This window comes from Caloenas nicobarica, chromosome 3 (genome assembly GCF_036013445.1).
Source record: "Caloenas nicobarica isolate bCalNic1 chromosome 3, bCalNic1.hap1, whole genome shotgun sequence".
Classification (NCBI taxonomy): domain Eukaryota; kingdom Metazoa; phylum Chordata; class Aves; order Columbiformes; family Columbidae; genus Caloenas; species Caloenas nicobarica.
In genome coordinates, this window is record NC_088247.1 from 25,599,868 (window position 1) to 25,625,208 (window position 25,341).

The following is a 25,341-nucleotide window of genomic DNA, read 5'->3' on the forward strand; positions in this document are numbered from 1 at the left end:
CAAATCGTGGTATACTTTTTAAAATCAAACCTTGATTTAATATGTTTTTTACCTTTCAGGTGTTCTTAATATTATTTCCTTTATCTCTTGAAAATAACCTGTTGCCTTTCTGATTATTTCCTTTACAATAGCATAGAAATGAATGACTATAAAATATTTTTAAATTGATTGAAGTCCTGGCAATCAAGTTATTAATTATTTTCTCAGCTAAAAAGAGGGGGTAGAACATTTTTGGCAATGTCTTAAGCCTGTCAAGATGTATCCTTTTAGATATGAGTCAATCTTGGGGTGAAGCTATTTAATTTGCTCCATAATCAGCTGGACTGCATGAGTAACTAAAGACAATACTATAAATCCATGCAGCAGCAGCAGGTCATGTAGTAATATCTTAATATTTTTTTTTGAAAAAAAGTGTAAACATTTTGAGAGGTTTGTTCTTAGCCCAATGAACAAGAATAACTATTATTATTATTTCCTCCATGTGCATGAGCCAGAATCTGCAATAGGGAAAGTTCTGCCATCAGCAAAGATAGGCCTTAAAGCAATTATAACCATTTCTAGTCCATGCACAACCATTCTTGCACTCTTTCTGGGAAATGTAAAGCCTTTTCTTTGAAGTCAGCATGCTTTGATTTGTTGGTGGAATGCAAACATCACAGGCATGGCCACATGGAGATCCACCTTTGTCAACTAAAGAAGTAGATAAAACTCAGGCTCATCTTTAGATCATGACTGCTTTGTTTGCTCTGAGCTTTTGGGGTATCCTTGGCCAAATGCTATGCACCCCCAAAGCCCATATTTAGTTCACTGTAATAAAGTTATGAAAAATATTTTTCAGTGCATTTATCTGAATGTATTGAGTAATCACACCAATAATGCCTTTAGAAGGCTGAAGCTCCTTATGCAGACTGGAGATGCTGTGAAAGCATAGTGAATATCAGTGGGAACTGCAGTCTTTTCAATACAATGGAAAAGAAACATGCTTTCTTTTTAAGCTGATAAGTAAATATATAAACTCTTACGATTTAGGATAAAATATACAGGCCTTGATTTCATAGAAGGTGATTTTGAGAAACTATGTTCAGCAAGGCACCCAACCCCAGCTGGGTCACTCAGACCTGCTCCATGAGGCAGACCTCCCCCAGTACTCCAGCACTCACTCCCAGTTCATTGCCTAATTTTGGCCAGCCAGGCTACTCACATCAATCCAATCCCTGTAACTTTCACCTAGCTCCTTTCATTAGCTCGTACAAAGCCTATTTCTCTTTCTGGTTTCACCCCTTCCTCAGAAACTCACACAGCACTGGCAGTCAGGCATGGAGAGCATCCTGGGGATGACATCATAAAAGCATAAAATCACAGAGTCATAGAATCATTTTCGTTGGAAGAGACACTCAAGATCACCAAGTCGAATGCTTAACCTAACACTTGCACTAACCCATGTCCCTAAGAACCTCATTTATGCACCTTTTAAACACCTCCAGGGATGGTGACTCAACCACTTCCCTGGGCAGCCTGTTCCAATGCCTGACAACCCCTTCCGTGAAGAAATTTTTCCTAATATCTAATACGAACCTTCCCTCGTGCAACCTGAGGCCATTTCGTCTTGTCCTATCACTTGCTACTTGGGAGAAGAGACCAACATCCTCCATGCTACAACCTCCTTTCAGGTAGTTTTAGACAGTGGTAAGGTCTCCCCTCAGCCTCCTTTTCTCCAAGCTGAACAGCCCGAGTTCCCTCAGCTGCTCCTCAACAAGACTTGTGCTCTAGACCCTTCAGCAGCTTCATTGCCCTTCTCTGGCCAGCAGTATTGAAGGACCAGGTAAACTTGGAATTCTTTCCTCTGCCAAAGTTATGACAGGCTATGTGAGAAATGCTTTAGTTAGATCTGAGCTAGAAACATTTTTCTTGTTCTAGGAAAGTTTTTTGGTATTTCAAATGTTTTCTTCTTCTTCATTGGCATGAAATTGTGATCTTTCAGAATAATTGGGCAGAATTGCAGCAGGATTTTCCTCATCCTCATCCCAGAAAACCCAGTAACTTGATAATTAAGGCTTTCAAACAACATATGGAAAACCCAGCTTCAATTGCATAATCTGTATGACAATCTAAGCCTCAACTTCCCTACTCAAAGATGACTTTAACCATAATGTTGGTGTGGGCTGAATCTCTTCCAAGATTTCTTCTGCATACATTCCACTTTGTATAAGTAATTCCATATCAATAGGGCCAGAAAAATAAAAGTAACTAGTTGCTGGAGAGCCACTCTGCAAAAGACACCTAGATTGTTTTTTTTTCCATATCCAACCTGAGTGCTCTGCCTACTGTATTGCCCTACAAGTTATTTTGGTTTCTCTTCCGACAAATTTGCTATATGCTGTGCCAAGCTGTAATAAGATCTATTTTGCAAGAGTAGTAACACTAATGTGCAAATACCAGACTTCGGCCTACTTAAAATTCTCCTGTAGCTCAAACTGGATACAGTCTTTTAACACTTCCACCAAACACTGCTTTAAAGAGTGAAAGCTGTTCTATATATCTTTTAAAAATATATCTACATTAACTTCCAAGGAAATACTGCAAGTTTTGGGTGTTTTTTATGATGGACTCATTCAGCTTGGAGTCTTTCAAGCAAGTGTTCAGCCTCAGCACGCTCCATGGCAGAGATCCTGTTTCCTCTATGCAGTTTGCACAGCACCAAAGACTCGTTCCCTACGCTATGTTTTTTGTGACCTTAGGTACACCACAGAGGAGCCATGCTGAAAGCTGCAGGGCCCGAAAGTGCTTTCTCTCTCTCTCTCTCTCAAAAAAAAAAAAGCATTAGCCATCAGGCTGTAAATAAGGCAGGACAGAAAGGAGGACAGCTTCAACCAGAGCGCTGCCTTCACATGCCGGATGGGGCTGCAGGAACATGCCTGTGGGCACCAGTCACATCTTCATGGCCTTGGCCTCACTATCCCTACGTGTGCTGTTGTACTTAGTGGTCGCTAAGCAGCCGTACAGCCACACAGGGGCAACAGAAGTGCAACAGACATTAGAATTACCTACAGGGAACCCAACCGGTTTGCACGAGCAAGTGCAAATGACTCTGATGCCAGTGGTGTCTCATCTACTTCCCAGTGCACCCCGGGGGCAGGGACCTCTCAGGGCTTCTCCACACACCTGTACTGATGGACCTACTTTGCACACTGTGTATTTAAATAAAGTCGAAAGAGGCAGAAGAAAGAAAAAGCATGTAGTGTTTATCATTGCTGATAGTTTGGTAGCAAACAAGGTCAACTGCAGCTATCAGCAAAGAGACCAGCACGGAAGAGCCGCTTTGGGTCGGGCCCTCATGGCCGCGCTTGCCTTGGTGACAGGAGACCAGAGCCCTGGCTGTCAGCACGGCCCCAGCACGGCTCTGGCCCTGGCCACGGAGACCGCATCTGGAATATTGTGTCCAGTTCTGGGCCCCTCAGTTCCAGAAGGACAGGGAACTGCTGGAGAGAGTCCAGCGCAGGGCAACAAAGATGATGGAGGGAGTGGAGCATCTCCCTGATGAGGAAAGGCTGAGGGAGCTGGGGCTCTTTAGCCTGGAGAAGAGGGGACTGAGGGGTGACCTCATTAATGTTTATAAATATGTAAAGGGTGGGTGTCACGAGGATGGAGCCAGGCTCTTCTCAGTGACAACCAATGATAGGACAAGGGGCAACGGATACAAAGTGGAACACAAGAGGTTCCACTTAAATTTGAGAAGAAACTTCTTCACCGTGAGGGTGACAGACGCTGGAACAGGCTGCCCAGGGGGGTTGTGGATTCCCCTTCTCTGGAGACATTCAAACCCGCCCGGACGCCTTCCTGTGTAACCTCATCTGGGTGTTCCTGCTCCGGCAGGGGGATTGGACTGGATGATCTTTTGAGGTCCCTTCCAATCCCTGACATTCTGTGGTTCTGTGATGGAGCCCCGTCCATGAAGTCCCCGGGGAAAAGTCAGAGGGCGGCCCGGGACAGCGCTCGGCTCAGCTCGGGTGAGCACTGCGTGGCCGCCCGCACGGCGCCGAGCCCCGCAGCCCCGGGGCCGGGCCGCTGCACCGCCTATGGCGCGGCGGGCGCTGCTACAAAAGGGCCGCGGGGGCCAGGTAGCCCGGCCGGGGCGGGCCGGGCCGGGCGGCGAGGCCGGTGCCGGTGCCATGGCTGAGGGGCGGAGCGCTGCGCGGAGGGTGCTGGAGCTGCAGCAGCGGCTGAGCTGCGCGCAGGACGCCGCGCAGGTACCCGCCCCGCGGCTGCGCTGGTTTCGCGGAGCGGGGCGCGGGCTCCACCCGGGGCCGACAGGAGGCTGCCCCGCTCTCTTAACCTGTACTCCGTATGTTTACGGGTATGATGTAACGCAGCAGCGGTGCGTGTGGCGGTGCCGTGGCGGCACCAGGCGAGCCGCTGGCCCGGGCCGCGCTGAGGAGCCGGGCCCCGCTGCCCCCCGCGGCGGTGGCTGCCGGGCGCTGCCCAGCAGGGACGGGTGTCTGAGCCGGCTGGGTCGCCGAGGGGCAACCTGTGTGAGAGACTCCGGCCCTGGGTCTGCGTTGTGTTTCCCTCCCTCGCCGTGGCCAGGAGGGGCTGAAGGAGGGCTGGGGAGCGGTTTGGCCACGCGTGGTTATTTCCCGGGCTAAAGTTTTCTGTGGGTGTCCGAGAGGCCCCGTGCGCAGTCGGGCGAGGAGGAGAAGGGCGGCCAGAGCTGTGTGTCATGTCGTTACATCTAACAGGTAACGCTGGTTGTGTGAGGTCTTCTCAGCCTGGCCAGAAGGTCAAAATGTAGGAGATGGGGAGCTAATTTCTGTATTTATAAACAGAGCTTTTTCTCAGTGAAATAGGTGCTTCAGCTTTGTTTTAATGGCGTGCAGCAAGAGGAGCAGGAGCTGTCACACCCTATGCGTTTGTTATTCCCGGTGCAAGAAGAACAAAGCGGCTCTTATCTCTGAAAGAAACAATCTCTGTAGGATAGCAGGGCTGCTCTGTAGCTGCAAGGACTAGATAAGGAATACTTGAAGCAGGCAAACATCAGTGGGGAGATGGATCAGAGCAGCCTACGGAAGCTGTGCTCAGCACTCGAGGTACTGAGACAGACGGGGAGATAAGCACGGGCTCCAGGGTGCAGAAGACATCCTCGCTCTTCGAGGGGCAGCCCGGGCTCTGAAGAGCCTGGCTCCATCCTCATGATGCTCACCCTTTACATATTTATAAACATTAATGAGGTCACCCCTCAGTCTCCTCCAAGCTAAAGAGACCCAGCTCCCTCAGCCTTTCCTCATAAAGGAGGTGCTGCACTCCCTTATCATCTTTGTGGCTCTGCGCTGGACTCTCTCAAGCAAATGTGTTCTGTACTTTCAAACTGAATTCAACCCTCAAAAAAAATTCCACCATTTTCAATACATCTTCTTCAGTCAAATGTGATTAATTGCTTTGTAAAACACTGAGACAAATTTGGTGCATCATGCTTTGCTTCTGCTTCCTTCAGAGCCTGGGCTGCCCTTCAGAGAGTGAGGATGGTTGATATTGATACGCTGTTCTGAAAAGGAGATTGAAAGGGAAAAGAAAGAAACAATTCTAGAGGTAATTAATTTTTAAGTGATCCCAAAACAATAAGTTTCAAAGCACATTCAACTCAAGTGAAAAATGTGAATAGCCCTGTCAGATTTGGCTTTCTGTCAAATGGTGCAACCAGGATGCACACTTTTCATGTAGCATGACTGCAAAGCAGGTGCTGCATAAAATGGGACTAATGGTGGTGCTGCAGCACTTCTGCTGGCCCTGGTAAAACTGTGCCTAGTGAAGCAGATGTATTTATGGATAACAGGATCTAAGGAGTGGTAGGGGAAGTAAGAAACTGATAGCAAGAAATTGGTGGTCATGAAATGCACTGCTAATAAAAGTTAAATCTAGTCATAGAAAATATGTGGTTATGTTTAAAAACAAAGAGGAAAGTTTTAGGTATGTGTGGAAAGAATAATAAATCAATATTACAGATGTGTATGTAGGTAAGTGTTGGTGTTGTCAAATATTTCTGTCCCATATGTCAGAATATTTGTCTTGGCACTCTTTAATAGTTGCTAAATGCTCTTTGATCTGATAGTAACCACAGAAGATGCAGAACATTGATTGTTCATGTCAAAAGCTTCTTCATGTGTGAGGTTTGATAGCGATGCCAGTAGGTTTTCAAAGAATTGACCAAAGAATGAACAGAACTAATGATTTAGGTTTTGAATGATGCTCCAGGTGTTAGGGAAGTCCAGCAGGATGGGGGAAAAAAGTGCTGTGCTATTGTTTATACAGGTAAATTAAATAGTCTTAATTGACATTGATCATGAAGGAATGTATTGAGCAGCTGCGTGATATTGCATATAAGATGTAACTGATGTAGAATTAAAGGATGGTGCCATGATCCATGCCACTCAATGAGGCTTTATCTAGATATGTACTGCCCAATTTGTTTAAAATTATATTCAGCTGACACTAACTGTCATAAATATATGCAAGTCTCTTCCACATTTGACTTCTGTATGATGCTGATTACAGTAGCAATGTTATGGACCTGATGCAATACATAAAATGGATTTCAGTTGCACTCACCAAAAATTAGTGCCAGATCTTATCAGGAAAAAATGTTGATTTGTGGTTTGGGTTGTGGGTTTGTGGTATGTGTGTGTTTTGTTTTGTGGTGGTTTGTTTTGTTTTGTTTGTCTGGGTTTTTTTGGGTTTTTTTATTTTTTGGGGGGGAGGGGGTGGTGATTATGCATCTGTTCTTGACATGATGCTACTCAAATCTTTATTAGTTTAGCAGACAGCAAGCGTTCTAGGGAAGTGATACAACTACTGAAGTAATTTGTGTAAATGAAGAGAGACTCTTCTAGAAGGCAGCTTTGATCATGTGCTGGCTACAGTCATTTGAGCAACACACATTTTAACATGGCTCAGTGGAAAGTCATAGCTAGGAACTATGAATATAGGTCACTCAGGATAGGAGACTGTATTTTGGAAAGCATTGACTCAGAAAATGATTTGGAGCTCTGATGTATTACCAGTTGAGCATGAAATTGCAGTACAATGCAGTGGCTCATGGAATAAATTTTCTCTTTGGGTAGCTTAGCGGGGTTATGTTATTACTGCTATATAGCATTAGAGGGACAATTACAGGAATATTATGTCCTGTTCTGAGGACTGTTTTTAAAAACAACACTGCCAAGCTGGAAAGACAGTAAGACAGCCAGAGAACGGCTATAGGTCTGGCTAGCATAACTTACTGAAACTAAAAAAACAAGGTAAAGTGTGTGATTAGTGTTTACATTTCTCTGTTATACAATATGTTTGAAAGAAGACTCCTTTAATTAAGAGATCACTAGATTTAGCAGATGAAAACAAAGCTAGACAATTTTTTTTTAGGCAAATAGTTGTGTGTTTTCTTTTTTTTTTTTTTTAAACTGAGGGCATAGGAACGATTTATTTGGGAATATGTTGGATTTTTCTAAGATGTTGTCTTCAAAGTCTTGATGCTCTTTCAGATGAGATGTCTAGCTCAGCCAAAAGTTATGGATTTGGTGAAATTTCATGGGCTGCATTATAGAAGAGAATGAGCTAAATAATCGTGGGGGATCCCTTTGAGAGAGAGATGCAGCTAGTGAGTGAGGAAGGAAGGAGAGAAAGTAGGGAAGAGTTACTGTGGTGAAATGTTGAGTCAGTCCCTTGACCACAGGTGGCCTGGGCACCTGTTAATGGGTCCCATCCTTCCTGAGGGTCCAGGCTCAGCTAGAAACAGTGAGGAGACGGTACAACACTTGTTTAAGGGATAGTGGAGCAAAACTGGTCCAGTGGGAAGAGACCAAACTTAGTACAGCTGGGATCTGTTGTTATTGTCACTTTGCTTTCAGTTTTACTCTGGAAAATTTTGTTTGCTCACATGGCTCTTACCCATTGCTCATTACCGTTGCTCTCAACTTCCCAATGCACACCTGCTTTCTCTCCTCCCCTTCACCTTAGCTTGCTCTCGCTCCTGTTGTCACCTTTGCTTTCCTCTCACACTGATATGTGTCCATAAGGCTCTGCCTCTGCTTTCTGTTTACATTGCATAAAGACCTGCGTCTTGGGCTTGCTTGGAAAGTCATTTATTGGAAAAACAACAATCCTAAAGGCTTTGGATCATTCTTTAGAAATCAGTATTTAGGAATCACATAGAATAGCTCAGGGACTCTATATAGAGGTAACTTCTATGTTCCTCAAAGTTTTTCTATAAAGTTTGCCTTCTCTTTTAAAGTCAGAGTTTTTCCATGAGGGTATAGCTGATAGCAATATGCAAGGTAAAATACTCTGAAAGCCGGTGGAGGGTTACATACATATTGTGTGTATATGGAAGGACTTGGCGGGGGTGGGAAATTACTGGATACAGTCCAGTGAGATAAGTGCCGGATGGGCTACAAATGCTATTGTACTTGATATGGTTAGAGCAAGGCAACTCAACAGTCAATCTTCATTTTGTTTTAGAAGGCTCACTCAGATAAATGACTTTCTTTTTGCCTTATTTTATGTAATAGTTGTAAGGGTGCACCATATAAATATAATGACACCAAAGTTAGTGTTTCTAACAAACTTTAGTTTCAGTGACAGGCTTTACTCTGTCTTACTCCTCACAGTTTACCTTTCTGGGGCCTTCACCAAAGTCCGATAGATAGGGGAGCTTGGTATTTGTACTTTAAAAAGCGAACAGCCCTTCTTAGTCTTTGATGGAGAAATCAGAACTCTCTAACAAATAGAATAAATACGAAGCTTCTCTGGTGTTACTGATGTTTGCCACAAATAAAATTTGCTTGCTTCCTGATTGTGCCTGTAAGTAAGTTTGGTTCTAAATGCCAGGGGCTCAGAGATGGGCAATTCCTACCAGCAGCCTGGATGCTGCCACTTAACACTGCCGGGTTCCAGCACAAGGCAGCTGGAGCTCTCTTTCCTTTGGTAGTGCTGTGCATACAGAGCTGCCCATCTCACTGCAGCCTGGGCTGTTCCCTGCTTCCCAGAGATCAGGATCACTTCTCCTAACAGGCTTGTCAGAGTAGTTGATTGATGCTTTCTATTTTCTTTTTAATGAAACCCACTTGTTTGTCTGAATTTGCCAAATGTGATATACAGGATGTTTCAAGAAGATGGACCCAATATGTTGAAATTACACGAAAATTTACAAATGGTTTGAGTTATCAAGTTTTATTAGCATTTTTATAAATGCTCTGTGTTCTCTCCTCCTGATGTATGGACTGTAGGAGTTTCATTCATGAGATACAGTGATTTTGAATTGGGTCCATCTTTTTGAAACACCTTCCACATTTCAAGGAAGTAAAATGAACAATGTGGTGTTTGGTGTAGAAAACTTTGAAAGTTTTGTCTTTCATTAAAATGTGTTGACTGCTTTTGGAGATGCTTATGGTCTAGGTACTTTTGTAATTTAGCCTGTTGGTTTGAAGTTGTATGAATAGTAATTGCCTGCTTCCTGAATCTGTTCTTCTGAAATGAACTTGGCTTTATGCCTTAGTGCAAAACCATTAAGAGGAAACACTCAAAACCCCTATTCTCTTTGTAGCTTGTTGAAAACATCTTTTAGTATTCCACATTTAGGTTTGTCTCTGGCCTTTGGGTTTTATTCCCAGTGGCTTGCACTGCTTTGGTATCTAGTCATCCTATATAGCACAACAGAACTTGTCAGCAGTGGGCTACTTCACTTTTCATTAAAAAATAAGTTAAATTAATGGAGATATATTTTTTCAAATTAAATTCAAAAATTAAATAACCTGACACTGATAACTGATGAATGTTGGAAGCAATTATTTGGTTTTTCTACGTAAGTATCTTTGCAATGCATTCTTTCCCTGATAGGATTATTTAGAAAAAGTCTTAAGCTCATGAAATGTGTAGCCTGTACATGTGAAGCATCAGGAAAAAGTTAAATGTTAAGTTTGTATTGTTCTCAGAAAGAAGAGTAGTTTTCTTGAGATGCAAAATTGTTTTTAACTTCATTGCATATACTCTCAGCTTGCTGACTCAGCGAGTGTCTTTCTCTTAAATAGGAGACAAGCAGAACTTTACATGGCTTTCATATTGGTTCTGAAATTTTGGTCAGGAAACCTTTTTTGCAGGTATCTTTCCATCTTGTAGTTAGCGAATCAACTCTCTGCCAATAATTTTAGCTACCTCTTGCCCTGGTGTATGTCTTGCTGTTACAGCTTTTCTCATGTTTTCCCAGGCTGTGAAGCATTTCTCCTGTACTTCTCTAGGTCTCAGAATCACCACTGCAGGGTGGATGATTTACAGGAAGAACCACATGCCAGGCATGTAGACAGAGCCCACTGTACACAGTGAAATTCAGTGTCAAGTCTGGGATTCCACTACTAATGCGTCACAGGAAGAGCAAAACTTCAAACAACAGTAGAGAAAAATATCCCACCAGTGCAATGTGTAAATTGTTTCTTCGAGTTGCTACTCACTTACTTTAGTGTCTCTTCCACCTCCTACAGCACCATTTCAGAAGCAATATCTAATATGATAAGTGACAATGCTTCAGTTAAGTTAGCATAGCTGTTGTTATAGTTAAAAAGTTTCTAGGTAGTGTGTTTTGCATTCCTGCAGGTTCCTGTCATTGCATTTACAAGTGGCAATGATCTGAAAAGCTTTACTAGTATTCCAGGCTTTGTGAAAGCTCTATGAAATGCTGTTGCTTCAGTTGCACGTTAATTTTGTCATCTATATAACACAGCTTCATGGCAGTTTGTGAAAGATAAGGTGAATTGCTTGTGTGGAGTCAGCTTCAAGACTCTGGGTGCTGTATACCCATTGCCAAAGAAATTGTATTTTCTTGCCAAAGAAATGTATACTCTGCTTATAAATGAGAATTTTGTGTTATTAAAACACTTCTTACAGGAAGGTGAGTGTTTTGTATTTGAAAAAAATCTTTCCTGCTTTGATGGAAATGTTGAGTTTTGTAGCAGTTGTACACTTTGTCAGTGTGAAACAAACCAGCTGTTCTAGCTTGAGCTTGTTTTGTTAATGTACAAATTGCAGTTAACTTTTCTAAACTTCTCCCCCCCCAAAAAACCCCACCAACCCCTGTGTTCCCACCAGCTCTATTGTCCTTTCTTGACTCAGGCTGATGAGAGAGTGATGCTGCCAACTGGGGGGGCTGCTGGGAGACTTAATGATTTTTGCCTGGTGGTTCTGCATGATGCAGCTTTTCTGTTGGTTCTGTGACAAATGAGGGTCACTGCTGCACGAGGAGTGTCAGCATATATGTGTAGCCTGTACTACTGTATTATTGATCTTTAATGTAATCTCTGTAGTGGTAAATTCATGCCTACTGGATTTTCTGGTCAAACTGAAATTAGGGGGTTGGCAAAACTGTACCGGTTCCCAGCACAGACTTCAAGCACAGCCCTGATGTGCAGTAAAGGAGTGCTTCTGTTTTCCTGGAGTTACTGGATATTGCTCTTAACACTATTGAGTATTTTTTGATTAAACATGTGAATGAGAAAAACAGAATAGAATTTATGAATGTTTGTTTAAAAAAAAAATAATCTCATGTTTCCTTCCAGATTATAGAAACACTTAAGGTACTACAGAATTTGGATATATCACTGGATATTCTAGTGGTAAGTAAAAAATACTACATTAAACTCTTCCATAGTGAATTACTGTGTAAAGGTCAGGGGTCTGCAATCCCAGAAACAGTGAACATGTTGTGGTTTGTAACTTTGACTCTTAATCATGATTCATTTAGAGGTCTGTACAGGGAACCATGGAGCCTTTTCCAAAAGCCCGCTGGAAGCTGGGCACTTAACTTGGCCAATGCCAACAGTGATAGTACCGAGCAGGGATCTGAGCATATAGAAAACACTTTGTTATTGGGGTTGGTTTCTTCTCACTGTAAAACTACTTTCAAGTCAGTGTTTAAGACAAAATAAATATCTGTGAACCCTTCTTTAGGTCAGTTGTGTAAATCTTCTGCCTTTTTATTAGCAGCTCAATGTTAGTTTCTTGCATTTAAAGATCAGGCATCCCGAATAAGGATACTTGTGACTTGTATCCTTATCGAAGCTGCATTCTATCAAATTTTATGTTGGAAATTCTCACACTGATCTATGAATCTTCTAGTTACTATGAGCAATGTGTCTGTATTTTGGGAAGAAGGCAAATGTGGGTTTTACATGAGGGTTCCATGTATTTTTAACGTGTTTGAAGAACATAAATAGCTTTAGGAAATAATCCCACCAAATTTCTTGCATCTATTTGTAATACACTGACCTACCAAACCAGTATTGCTTAAATTATATAGAAGCTAAACATCCTTAAAGTGAGTTTAAGGAAGTCCTTTCTAAGGTGTGAGCTGATTATGTGGGAGTAGCACGTGTGTAGCTTTTGCGCAGACTTCACAGGAATATAGTTTCAGTAGTTAGCAAGAGCATTAAGAGGTTGCTGCTAACCTGGTGAATTCCAGGTCTTGTATGCATCTTCATAGAATTCGTTCATGAATCAGAGCTACTTACTGATAATATAGAATTGAAAAAAATCACCTGTGATTCTATATGCACTCAAAGTCTGCAGGATAGTTGTGCTTAAACAACACACAACTCCCTAGGGCAAGACTTGAAGGCACAATGGCAATATAAAAATAATTGTACTGGGGGAAAACAGAAGATGACAGGTTTTAAATGTCAAGTGTGTGTGGTTGTGTTGTATATGGGGTTTTTTGTTTGTGGGGTTTTTTTTGTTGTTTGTTTGTTGGTTTGGTTTGTGGTGATGGTGTTGTTTTCCCCTGCTGTGGCTGAAACTGAGGCTGAGTTGAGCCATATGAACCCTGCTCCTCTGACCTCTCTACCCTGTACTACTCCTGATTGAGATGCATTTTAGATTACACTATGTCCATCATATGTGCTCTCTGACATGCTAAAATGTACCTGCATAAGCCTAAATGGAATTTGCATTGATTAATCTAATTCACTGGAGCAGTATGCATTTTGTGGGCATAAGCATTTGAGCCAAGTGAAATTCCTGGAATATGTATGTTTAATGGAGAAAAATGACTTCTCTTAGTTTTATGAACTAAGATTGCGTTTTGTTCCCCGTATTTGGTTATAAATATCTACTTTCAGTTCTGTTTGCAATATAAAGAGCGCATTTATTTCTTTAGCTGCCATAAGACTGCTCTGACTACTGGGATAATACTGTTTGTAGCAATTTTAGAGAAAATTTTATTTGGGATGTTAATCATTATTTTCTCTGCCTATCTATCGTTCTTGTACTATCTTCAACAGGAAACTGGCATAGGCAAAACAGTGAACAGTTTTAGGAAACATGCCACTGCTGGAAATGTAGCTAAAACCCTGGTAAAACAATGGAAAAAACTTATTTCTCCAGAAAATAAAAGGTAGGTGTGAACTAACTTTTTTCTAAAAGTTAATTGTACTATAGTGTGACTTTATAGAATACAGCTTGGGAAGCTTAGGAGGGTGTTTAGAATGACAAATATGCATTAGGACAAATGCATAAATTGAGTGGAAGAAATGAGTCTTTGTTTTATAAAATATCAGAAGACAAATCAGAGCGACCAGTATTGGTGCCAACCAGCGCTCTGACTTCAACTGCTTTTTTTTTTTTTTACTGGCAGCTGATACAAGCAGGAGTAAGACAATGATGGGCACTGCTCTGCACTTCATCAGGGAAGTGAGAAACTTGTTCTTTCTTCCCAGGGGTGGTGGTTAAATGAGGCAGCTTTCCAGTGATTTGGTTACATAGAGGGCTTTTCTTTAATGTTCTAGTGGACTGAGAGCATCTTCCAGTATTGGAGGAGTCACACAGAAGATGTGCGATTTCTTCTCAGAATGAAGCAGCCACCACTGCCGTGGTGCAGCTGACTGTGCTTTAGATTTAGACTTCTGACAATTTGAGATTGAGCTGAGAAAGCCAAAGGTTTGGATTGACTCCATAGTGCATTTTAAATCTGAAGTTGTTCAAACAGTGGGAAAGTGAAATACCAGAACTTGTGACAAGCAAAGCATAGAGGCTGACCTGTTGTAATCTGTCATAAATTCTCTGTCTCCTAGTTATTTCAAGTACCATGTCTGTGTTATAAAGCATGCAGGGTAACTTGTGTAAAAAGAGGTGTCCAACATGTAATAAGCAAATAGTACCGTGTCAGGCATGTTTTCCTACTGATGTTTATGTCCCTACTCCCCAGTTGTCTTGCTGTCAGTTCTTGTTGCAGTATTTAGCGGTGCCAAATCTAAGAGCTGCTTCTCTGGGATTCTGTACTGATAACAGAAGAATAAGTGGACAGTAGAGCACAGTTCCAGATCTTGTAAAATTGTGACACATGGTGCGATTTAGTGCTTTGAGTTTTACTAATATAGGTGTAAAGGTTGGTTGTTCAAGAATTTAGCATCAGATCTAGCATGGATATGATGATTTTTTTTTAATGTGTTGCAGTGGTCAAAGAGGAAGAAAACAAAATACTGAAAAAGACAGGACAAAATCTTCTGTTTCCAAGGAGATTAAGCCTTCAGATGAGTCCAAAGCAACTGTACTGGCTTCCAGAAGTTCCAATAGCGCTCCCATTTCTAAAAAGTTGAATAAGCATCATACTTGTAGTGAAAAGACCAAGCAAAGTAGAGATTCTGAGTCTCAAAAAGAGTGTGATAGTAAAGAATGTAGCAGGAGTGGTTCTAAGCATGCTTCTCAGGGTACCACTCCCCAAGCTAAAGAAGGTGACTTCAAAGACAGAACCTCCACAGGCACCAAGAAAGTTTCAGAAAAGCAGCGTTCCTCTGTAGCCAAGAAGGACTTACAACCCCTGAAGGAAAGGCCTAGTAAAGATGCTTCCAGACAGGGAAATCCTAAGCATGTGAAGAAACCAAAACAAAAACTTGTCATAAAAAGTGAAGCCAAATTATCTAGTGATGAGGAATTTGAGCCCCCTACTATGTCATTTGAGTCTTATCTTAATTATGACCAGGTTACCAAAAACAGAAAGAGGAAGGCTTGTTCTACAGATGAATGGCCAAAAAGCAGCAGTGAACAGACAAAGAGCTCATTACCACGGAAGACTTCAAAATTTTCTCTTGCAAAAGAGGGAGAGGAAGATTTAAAAAGTGAGGGTGATCAATCAGAAACTCCCAATAAAAAGGTAAACCCCTGCATGATTGAGATAAATAGCAAGTAAACTGCAGAAAAATAAGTGCTTCGGACTCTTTAATTTCAGTGAAATTCAGCTGTATTTATTTTAAGCAATGGATTACATGGCTCTGATGTATCAGCTGCATTGCAGTTACCAATACTTGCAGTAATTGGGGAAAAAAATAATTGTTCATTGTATACTAGCAATTTACAATCGACTTGTATTTTTAGGATGATTTCCAATATGGCAATAGGCTTTTCTCCATATCAGCTAATCTGTCTTTACCTGCAAAGTAAAGGTACTTACGTTTGGAAAGACATCCCTTTCTTCCATTCTTGACCAGCCTGGTTTGTGACTGTAGCAGCTGTTTTTGTGTAGCACAGTTGTTTTATCAGATGCTGTCATTCTTTAATAGTGCGTGTTAAGTTATGCAGTGGAACTCAACTTTTTTCTTTTAATGCATTGAAGTAAACCATAGTATCGCATATAAAACCAGCTTATATATGTTCATAATGTGAAATATCCTACTCTCTTGAAGTGAAAGAAGCATAAGTAGCCCCTCTGAGCCAAGGTAGATCTAAACATGTGTATTAATTAGACCTTGCAAATGAAACCCTTTTGTGCACTGGGAGTTAGAGGTCTCTTCAGTCTTTTATCTTTACTGTGATGTGAAAGCTCCAGGCTTTATTGATTGTGGGAGATCTGCAATCTGAATGTGGAGCCTTCTGTCCCAGATTGAGAAATATTAATGTAGAGGCTTGTGTATGATACTCTAGCGTAAACTGAGGAAAAATCTTGCATGTTCAAGCAATTGTAAAAAATCATTAAAGATGCTGAAATGAAGTTTAGAGAGATGCAAGTTTTTGGCTCTAAGTGCTTGGTTTACCATTGGAGGACATCTGAGACCCGATTTAGATGTTGCACATAATTCTGAGCATTTGTAGGGACCTGTACTTAGACTGCTGCATCTTTAAATGTCTTTTTAAGGGGTTATCTGTGAAAATTTTGGGCTAAAAGGCTTATCCAGCACAACACAGGAGACTTGATAGCACCAGGTGGAAAGCTGTTTCTTGTCCTTTAGGGTGGCATTTAGTTTGCCTGTGAACATCTAATTGTGGTTTTGTCATCTTGCAGCTTTGTCGCATTCACTGCATGCCTCTAACCTCAATAGTGATTTATCTGAAAGCCTGTTAGCTGAACGCATCTACGCTCTTCTTTAATCTCTTTTTATGCACTGATTGCAGATGTCGCACTAAGTTCCTTTGTGATGTAGTCTTTGTAAGTAGAGTATGAAACAGTATGCTGGAAAATAATCCAGTGAGTAAATTTTAGTGCAGAAAAGCAATAATTCGAGTTATTGTAGTTAACTTTAGGGTTTACTTAAGGATTTGTGTGGGAGTTTTTTTTGTAGCTTATTTTAAACCTCAGTAAAGCCAAATTTGTAATGTTGAAGCAATGTTTCCTTGACTCTTCACAGACCAAGGTGGCATCCCTCCAAGATCTTCTTAACACTCCACTGCCTAAATTTCTGACGGGCATCTCGATCTCATCTCCCTCATATGCTGCAGACTTTAAAGGTAAGTAGTATGCAAGGCTGGTAAATGCGCAATAGTGCAGATTTTTATGGCTCTATATAGACACATCTTTATCCACTTTCCTAATAAACTATATTAGCTCATCTGTCCATGACCTTCCCTTTCTCATATGTAGAAATCACGCTGAAGCTGAAAGGAGTTAAAAAGGCTTCTGTCTTCTGGCTTGCTGCAGAAAGAAATACTGTGAACGGTTACCACAGATGTAGAGAAGGCATAGATCAGGCTTCATTTATGTTTGCTCCTGTCTATACCTTATAGCATGCAAAGCCTTAGTAGAAATAATCTTGGGTAAAACAAATACAGGAAGCACTAGGTCTGTCTTCGGCATAGGAACTTTCTAGGACCTTTATAGGTAGGTGACACAAAGAGCCGGTGGTTCTCCTAGCAGCTCTTGTGAGGTTTTGGAGATTTCATATCACTCTGGTCTTGAAACATCGCTGCTATTGCAGCTCCTGGCTTTAGGATAACTTGGGAAGATCAGTAATGTGCTGGAGACTGACAGAGTGATCTAGGTGAGAATATAGCTCACTCAGACCTGAGCTAAATAATAGTGTAAGGTGGGTTGGAGTCGTTGCAGCTCACTTGCAGTGTACATGCTGTCTTGGTGTTAGATGATGAATGGACTTCTGTAACATATAATACATGTATAAGGGCCCCAAACTGTGATGTGGTAACTTTGTATTTCAAGAAAAATGAATAAACGTGTGTGCTGTCTGCTGTGTTTCTCTCAAAGCGAAATGTTTGGAGCATCATAAAATATCAGAAGGTAAAGGAAACGCTGCCTGATGTTTTGTTTGCAGCTTCCGTAGCACCTGTGGTAGAAGCCCCGCAGCAAGTCAGTGAGATGGTTCAATTCACAGGACGGAGACTGAACTCTAAAATGCAAGTTTACTCTGGCTCTAAAACAGTCTGTCTTTCAAAGATGCTTACACTGTATGAACAGTGCATCCGTGTGCTTCAAAATAATATTGATTGTGAGTACTTTAAGGTATTTCTAGCAGGCTGTTCTTGAAAGTATATCAGATTTCTTTTTTTCCTCCATGCTGACAACTGGCCTACTAAATGATATTGTCTCTCCCTACAAACAGTAACTCGGAGCAGGTTGAAAGGCACTTTTAAAAAAATGGGTTTATGGCCATGCTAAAATGTAGTTTTGTTTTGAAAACTTACCCATTTTTTAACCTCCAACTTTAATTAAAATATAATGTCCTATAAATTATAAGCCAAAAAGCCTGGTGATGTTTTTCCCCCTCCAAGATGTTTGTTTACATAAATTAGAATGTGTGATCAAGAAATTATTTATTCTGTTGTGTAGGCAGAGAGGGGAGTGATGTACATCAGTAAATATGGGGCAATAGCTATTCCAAGATGCTTTCTTCATCCTCAAATATAACTACCAGTCAGTATGGAACTGCTGATTTATAAATAGTTTCATAGCCTGACTTCAAAACATGTGTTCTGTTAGTGCTTGCTAAAATTAACTTGTATTTTTAAACTGAGTGGTGTTACCCACAGAGTAAAATAAATGAGATACTGAAAGTACTGTCCTTTTTTGTAGCACTACATGAAGTAGGAGGTGTGCCCTTTGAAATTCTTGAGCCTGTACTAACACGTTGCAAACCAGAGCAATTGTTTCGAATAGAGGAATGTAATCCGGTAAATTCTACCTTGTTAAATTCGGGGATCCACAGAGGACGTGAGGCATCTGTTTCTGCTTTCCTTGCACCCTTTTTGATAAAGATTCTCCATAGGTTACACTGGTTTTCTGTCTTGCATACTTATTTCTTTGAATTCAGCTGTCATCAACCCTCCCTTTCTCAAGTGTCAAGATTTAAAGCATTTGGGAGAATTATTGCAGATGACTAAGTGAAAGCCAGTGTGGGTAGAAAAGTATTTCTGTTTCTAAAACTAAGGAAAAACAAAAAAACCCAACAACCACAGTATTTACCACTGAAATAGCTGGGCAAGTCATAATAGAACCAACTGTTTTCAAGTTATAAACTGTTAAGGCTGCAAAGTGTGCCAGTTGGGAAGCGTCTGGGGTGAGATTTTGTGTGTGGTAGATTCCTTATCTCCACCGTTAGGACTTCAGCTCCCTCATGCATTTGGACATCGAGGTTCTGAGTGTGTAGAACCTCATAGTGCAAGTTGGCCATTTCTGTGCATGCCTAAAATTGAGCACTAGTGTGGCTGAGCCTGTGCTGGAAACACAAGTGCAGCCTGTAAGCACGGCTCATTAACTGGGATATGGAGCTCTGCTGTCTGAAGCTGTGTGATTTCTAGACTGAAGTCAGAATCTTTGCAGGGTGTTGCTGTTGCCACATTCCATGTTGGTTCCTGTGACAGCATGTGTGGTGGGATTTGTTCTGCACCTTTCTCCACCAGGGTCTTGGTTTTTGTCTGCGGGCTCAGCTAACGGATACTCTTGAAAATGTTCTTTTTTTAACTCTTTAAGATATCTTGTGTTCAAATTAGATGTTTATAGAAGAGTCTGACCACTTGTGGAAGAAACACTGCCAGAGAGATTTTAAAAACGAGAGCCTCCTGGAATATGAGTCTTGGCGTGAAATGTACTTGAGACTGTTTAATCAGAGAGAAGAAAAACTGAAGATGCTTACAAAAAATATTATTTCAGCTCAGTCTGAGAAACCAAAAGGTAAAATCTGTGGCTAGCTTTTCCACTTACAAAACCCAGTATCTTCTGCTACTTTTGACACTTGATATCTAGGGTTTAGTGATTTGTTTGCACGGACCACTAGTGCTGTACCTCTAGAAGTCATCAAGAAAGAACACTATTACTTTTAATTTAAAAGTTACTCAAAAATAAATACATGCATTAATACAATACATTAATGCATAATACTTGCAGCATGCAGTAGACGAATCTTACTTTACTGGTTAGACTAAGGATACTAAGCAAAAATGCAAAGAGTATATTCCGCTGTTTTTTTTTCTCCTCAATTTAAACCTAGAGATTGCCACATAACCATATTATCAGCTGAGCTTTGAACATAAAGGGCAAAAAAAGTCCCATATCCACTGCTCCTTTCTTCTGTATTAGGCAGACAAGTAAAAATGGCTTATATGACCAGTGCAGCAAAACCACCCAGGAACATTCGCCGACAGCAAGAAATCCACGGGACAGCAGGACCTGTCTCGCAACTTCATCCCATAGAGAAGTGCAGGTAAGTGTTCTGTACTAGGCTTTTAATTTGAGTTTAGCTGTGTTTGTTGGTATGATTGCTTTCTGGCAAACATTTTTGACGTTATAAATAGCTCTCTATTTTCTTTCCTTTTTTTAAGCAGCTAGTGGCTAGAAACTAACTTACCTTTCAACTCTTGTGTGCTCCTCTGCCATGTGTGCATTGTCATCGCACATTTCTCCAAAGCACTGGTGATGAATTCGCCCTCCCAGCTGGAGAATGAGTGGATGCTGTTGTTTTTCTCCAGGCTACACTAATGCCACTTCTCATCCTGGGGAGATTCCAGTGTTGTTTTGTGTTTATAAACCTGCCTAGTAGCCTCACATGCTCTCCTGTTTTCATAAAATCCCAGTTAGCTGTCTGGAGTGATAGAGCTGACCAGAGTGCATCTCAGCAACTTTTAGTACTCTGCTTTGGCAGCTTAAAGGAGTGTCTGGAATAGTCAGTCCATAGCAGTAGCCAATACTGATCACTGGAGGAATAGAAAACTGGGATTCCATAAGTGTTTGCTTTGTACAGCACAAAGCCAAATTTTCTTTGTGACATCTTAGTTCAGAGTAGTTCAACAGCCATGAGACCCAAAGCTGAGATGTGATGTTTGTCCAGTTGTTCCTGCCAGCCTAATGAACTCTTGTAGCCAAGTGGATGGCCGTGATAAACCAGGTATAGCACCAGCTTCTACTTCTTCTCAACTATGTGGAGACAGACTGCTGGTTTTTACTGTTTGAATATCTGTTCTTGTCTGAAAGAAAAATCAGCAGTCTGATTCAGAAGCCCTACCTGGGTTGGTGGGTCCGTGTGTCACCATTTGGACTGTAAAGGCTACGGAGGGTATTCATACTGCCTGAACACGGGGTAGCTTAAGCCATGGTCACTCACTCTGCTATGGCCACCGGTGCCTTCCCTTGTCCCCACTTCCTGTGGTCATTCCCATGTTGGCATAACTGCTCTTTGATTAGTTGTCTCAAAATGATCCTTTTAGGGGAGTCGCAGGTGGAACGCTTTTCATTAATCCAAACTAGGGAACAGTTAAGCAGGTTGACAAATATGTGAGTGGATAGTGACAAGTAGCTGGGAACAGGAAGGGTAAAACTTAGGCTACTGCAAATGTGAGGCAAGAGCGACTTAGTATAGCTGAACACGTCAGGAGAGTCGCTTTAAGTTGTTTAGGTTATGCTGGAGCGCCTGCAGTTGTGCTGAATAATTGTTAGGTCTTAGGCACATGAGCTAGATAACTGAACTGACTTGGGTTTATTGCAGGGGGAAAAACCCTCCAAAACCATGGGAAAGTGTGTTTTCTGTGAATTTCAGGAGCTTGACTTAGATGAGCAGCCTTGTTTTCCTGCTCAGGATGGTGGTGGTATGGGGCAGGAATGACAGCCTGGATGGAGGAACTTTAACTTAAAATCAGCTTTTACACCAGATACAATGTTTTTATCGCTGCAACTTTAGCTGGTGAAAATAGGAAGCTTTTTTCCATACTGTTGCTGTTTCAGTGAAAAGATAGTCCCTCACCAAGGCAATAGCTTAAAGCACTTTATGATATTGCTTTCAGTTGCCCGGTGGCAGGTCGTATCTGTGTTGTGACAGACCAGCCTTGCAGTTTAGGTGCTTCAGGTACAGGACTGTGAATGCCCTTTCTGCTCCAGTTATCTCTGGACCAGTAGCTGAATGATGTACTCAAAGCCCCTGCATATTGTGGGTTGTGTGGGGGTGTTTTTGTTGTGGTTTTTTTGTGTGGTTTTTGTGTGTGTGTGTGGGGGGGGTTGGTTTTGGGTTTTTTTTGTTTGTGGGGGTTTTTTTTTATTTTGTTTTTTGTCGTTGTTTTCTTCTCCTCAGGCATGATAGGTGAGGAAGAACTGCTGTTGTGTGAATGAAGCTGTAAGAGGGTCGTTGCTTTGCTTTCTTGAGAAACGAGCGTTTGTTTAGGCATGATGAGCTTGACTTCATTGCTTTGACCATGTCCTTTGAAAACCTATTGGTTTTGCAAGCTGTGGAGTTTGAAATCTTCACTTAAGATGCTGGTCTTGCAGGAGCTATAGAGGCCTCTATGGCAGCTGCGCAGATCCCTGTCAGGCTGCTGGTGGCAGTTCAGCGTGTAGTGACATGTACGTCCATGACTGGCTCTGAGGTGTATGAGGCTGCCCCGATCGGTGACGTTGTGCTGACACGTTAATGCTGCGTTGATTTAACGGTCTTTAGCAGTAGGCATCAGCTCTGCGTCTGCCTCAGCCCCTGTGCTATTGATTGAGGATTCCAACCTAATATTTAGGGTTAGTTATTGTGGCTTTTAGCTAGACATTCCTATGTTAAAAAAAAAAAAGTGAAAAAGAGCTTTTGTAAATTTACCTTCATGATCTGTTAGAGAGCTAGTTAGCAGTTCAGCTGTGTTCCAAGAGGAAAATAGACATGGAGAGCAAACTAGAGCACAGGGCATTAGGAATCACAATGGTATTGCTAAGCATTTTGATCTGTCACAAATTCTGACTGTTTGATTTTAAAGACAAATAAGATGCATCAAATCTAACAAATGGAAAATTTGTGCAAGAATGGAAATGGACTAGAGGACCACCTGAGATCCCTTCTAACCTAAATTATCTTATGATCTTTAAATGTACAAACTCTTAAGTGTTTATGATCAAGAGTTTTTTTTCCAAAATGAACCAGAGCAAATGTTAATTTGATATCAAATTTTAACTTTTTCCCTATTCTGTTGTTTTAGAAGATCAAGGATTCCAGAAAGTAGAGGCAGAAATAACACATCGTCAAGTCCGATCCCTGCTAGCAACAGCAGTAGCTCTAGTTCAAGCATAGTGACTCAAGATGGAAAGAAGCCTATCAAAAGTAAATTAAATTTCCTGAGATTATTAATATATGCTTGATATTATGCTAGTACCATTTTAAGTCGCTCACAGCTGTAATCTTAACTGGTCTCCTTTTTTTTGTTTTTATTGAAGAAATTGCACCAATCATGAAGAAAACTTTGAAAGCATTGAAGAGTAGAGTTGGACGACGATAAAATGAGGCTGCGTATTTGGAGCTTATGTGACTTTATATATCATGCTACAGCTAATGAAAGTTATATTAATGTAAAACTCTTCAATTTGCCTCAGTTAAAATAGTTATGAAACATTGTATGTGCAGAAGATTTGCAATAAAAATTGAAACATCACATTCCTTTCATACTGCTGCTTTCTTATTCATTAATGAGGAAAACTGAATTGAAATCAGGTCAGTACGCACTAATGACAAATACGGGCTTCTATAGATGTCTCTATTGGTTTATGTACACATTTGCATAAGCTTTTCATGGAAGCACTTAAGCTGTGGGTATATTTTGCCAAGGTTAATGTAGAAATTGCCACTAGGTATACTTACAGTTGCAAAGATGTCTTGGCATTTCTTGCACAAAAGTGTTTTGGTAACTTAGTGTATTTTTTTCACTAAAGGTTTTCCCAGGGACACTTTTATTTTAAACATGATTGATTGGATTTTAGTTTTTCCTCTTTGGGAAACAAGACTGTTTATAAGACAGTCCTGGAGCTCAACTTCTGACCTGCTGGAAGATGGCTGTGAAACATCCTTACTCAGGACGCCACATGCTTTTCAGCCCTTTTACTTGACTTAGGAAATGAGCCTTTAAAGAAGAGATAGGAGAAGACAGTGTTTATATTTAAATTGCCTCTTTAAAGCAGGAGTTCTATACTGCCAGGGTAAGTAGGGCAGGCCATGACAATGGGTTGATGGAAAAAATCACATGTTATTCAGGAGCTCTGTCTAGTTGGGACATCTTTGGTAGAATAATTAAAACCAGACCTGTTCTTTTGTAGTGCCATCTAAAGGCATGAAGTCCTTGTGTGGGAGATGGTATTTTGGGAACAAGCAGAAGGGAGGGAAACCAAGAATGTCATCAGCTCGGTGCTGTGGTCATCCTGCAGAACTCATGCAGAATAATCCATTTAAGTCTGGAGATGAGAGAAAACTTGTGCTATACTGTGATCAGCTGCTCTCGGCCTGCTGTGAAGAGGCCTAACTCAACCTTGAATATCAGCCTTTTGTGTTCAAAGTGGAAAAGCTATGTGGTCTTGAATAGCTGTCCTTTCAAGAGCTGGGGACTGCTGCAGTTCAGTTGGTCTGTGAATGGGTTTGCTTTTATAAATGAAATACTACTTTGTAGTTGCTGCATCTAAACCAGTTTACTTGCATGCAAATGAGACTGACTTTGCCTTGAAGGCATGGCTTACATATGGAGGAACTCTTTCTATAGACTGCACTCAGTAGCTGCCAATAGGTAGCTTCTTCCTTTGTGCTTCTGTAGGATTTGGCATCTTAAAACTCCTGAAGCACAGGGTAAGGGTAAGATCATTATGAAACCAGTTGCTGCCTCTTACTCAAGACACCCAAAGTGTGAATTTCCTCACCATCATATAAATTTTCAGGTAAATTACAAAAATACTGCTACTAAAAATGGCTTTTACAGTCATAACATACTCACACATACATAACAGCTTGTGCAAACACTCTATTTATAGTGGGGTCTTAAGTCAGCAGGTGTGCTACTGTGGTGTGTTTTTCCTCCATGCATTATGGTTGCACTGAAAAGAATAAAAGATGAAAACAGGTGTGTTCCCCTGGAAACTCTGTGGGGAGGTTTCTCTGTTTCTAGGATCAAAACAAGCACTGACTAGTAGGAGAGGTAATGTGGTGTGGTACAGATCTGTGAAGAACGGTTCTGGAGGAGCTCAGGACTGAAACCTGGCTGAATGGCCAGTGTGCCACCCTGTGTCCATCAGACAGCTCTGGTTATCATGGAGATGCTAGTCAGTAGGGGAAGTTTAATTTGGCTGGAAGTTTGTATCAAGTGTAGTGTGGATTGTTAAGAATTCTGGGGTTTTTTGCTAAATCACTTTTATTTGCTGTAGTTGTTGATGGTATCCTTTTATGTAAGAAAAGACAAAGCCATAGTTAAGCCTTTCTGTTGGACTCTGGCATTAGAGAACACGGGGTAACCATTTGGGGCAGCTGTAGATGACAGGGGTGTCCCTTTGGGAAACTGAAGGATAAACAGTTGTTTTGACTAGTAGACCTGCATTGTTAATTGAAGTAGAACTCTTTTGCTATCCTTGATGTTGATGGCAGAGCTGTGCGCAGCACAAATTTGACTTTCATTTCCTCTTGTTGCTTTATCTCTCTTCACAGGCCATAGATGTATCTCTGGTAAGAGAGATGCAGGCAGTACCCGTGAGATCGGTTTGTTTTCCTGACGACTTCTGGATTAGAAGATACTGTAGACAAGCAAATCTCTTTCTTTTAAAGTAGTTGGTGCTACATAGACTTTAGGCTAGGGTTTTTCTTTTGCTTCAGATGTGCTGTG

General features: G+C 41.3%; 1 protein-coding gene across 1 annotated transcript; it reads left to right on the forward strand.

The window, feature by feature from the left end:
• Positions 1-3,949: 3,949 nt before the first annotated feature.
• Positions 3,950-23,075, forward strand: LOC135986913 (elongin-A-like). Its single transcript, XM_065631469.1, has 12 exons — positions 3,950-4,118; positions 4,248-4,354; positions 11,592-11,648; positions 13,311-13,423; positions 14,482-15,178; positions 16,647-16,746; positions 17,565-17,738; positions 18,323-18,420; positions 19,240-19,420; positions 19,826-19,949; positions 22,690-22,811; positions 22,925-23,075. Exons 1-12 carry the CDS (start codon positions 3,950-3,952, stop codon positions 22,984-22,986), a joined length of 2,004 nt encoding a protein of 667 aa, XP_065487541.1. The 3' UTR covers positions 22,987-23,075.
• The last annotated feature ends 2,266 nt before the right edge of the window (positions 23,076-25,341 follow it).

Bases quoted from the DNA above. Each gene is read 5' to 3' on its own strand.
- LOC135986913 (XM_065631469.1), top strand. From the start codon at position 3,950: ATGAAGTCCCCGGGGAAAAGTCAGAGGGCGGCCCGGGACAGCGCTCGG. The intron at 4,119-4,247 runs GTAGCCCGGCCG...GACGCCGCGCAG, and splicing joins AAAAGGGCCGCGGGGGCCAG to GTACCCGCCCCGCGGCTGCG. The intron at 4,355-11,591 runs GTATGATGTAAC...GTTTCCTTCCAG, and splicing joins TGTACTCCGTATGTTTACGG to ATTATAGAAACACTTAAGGT.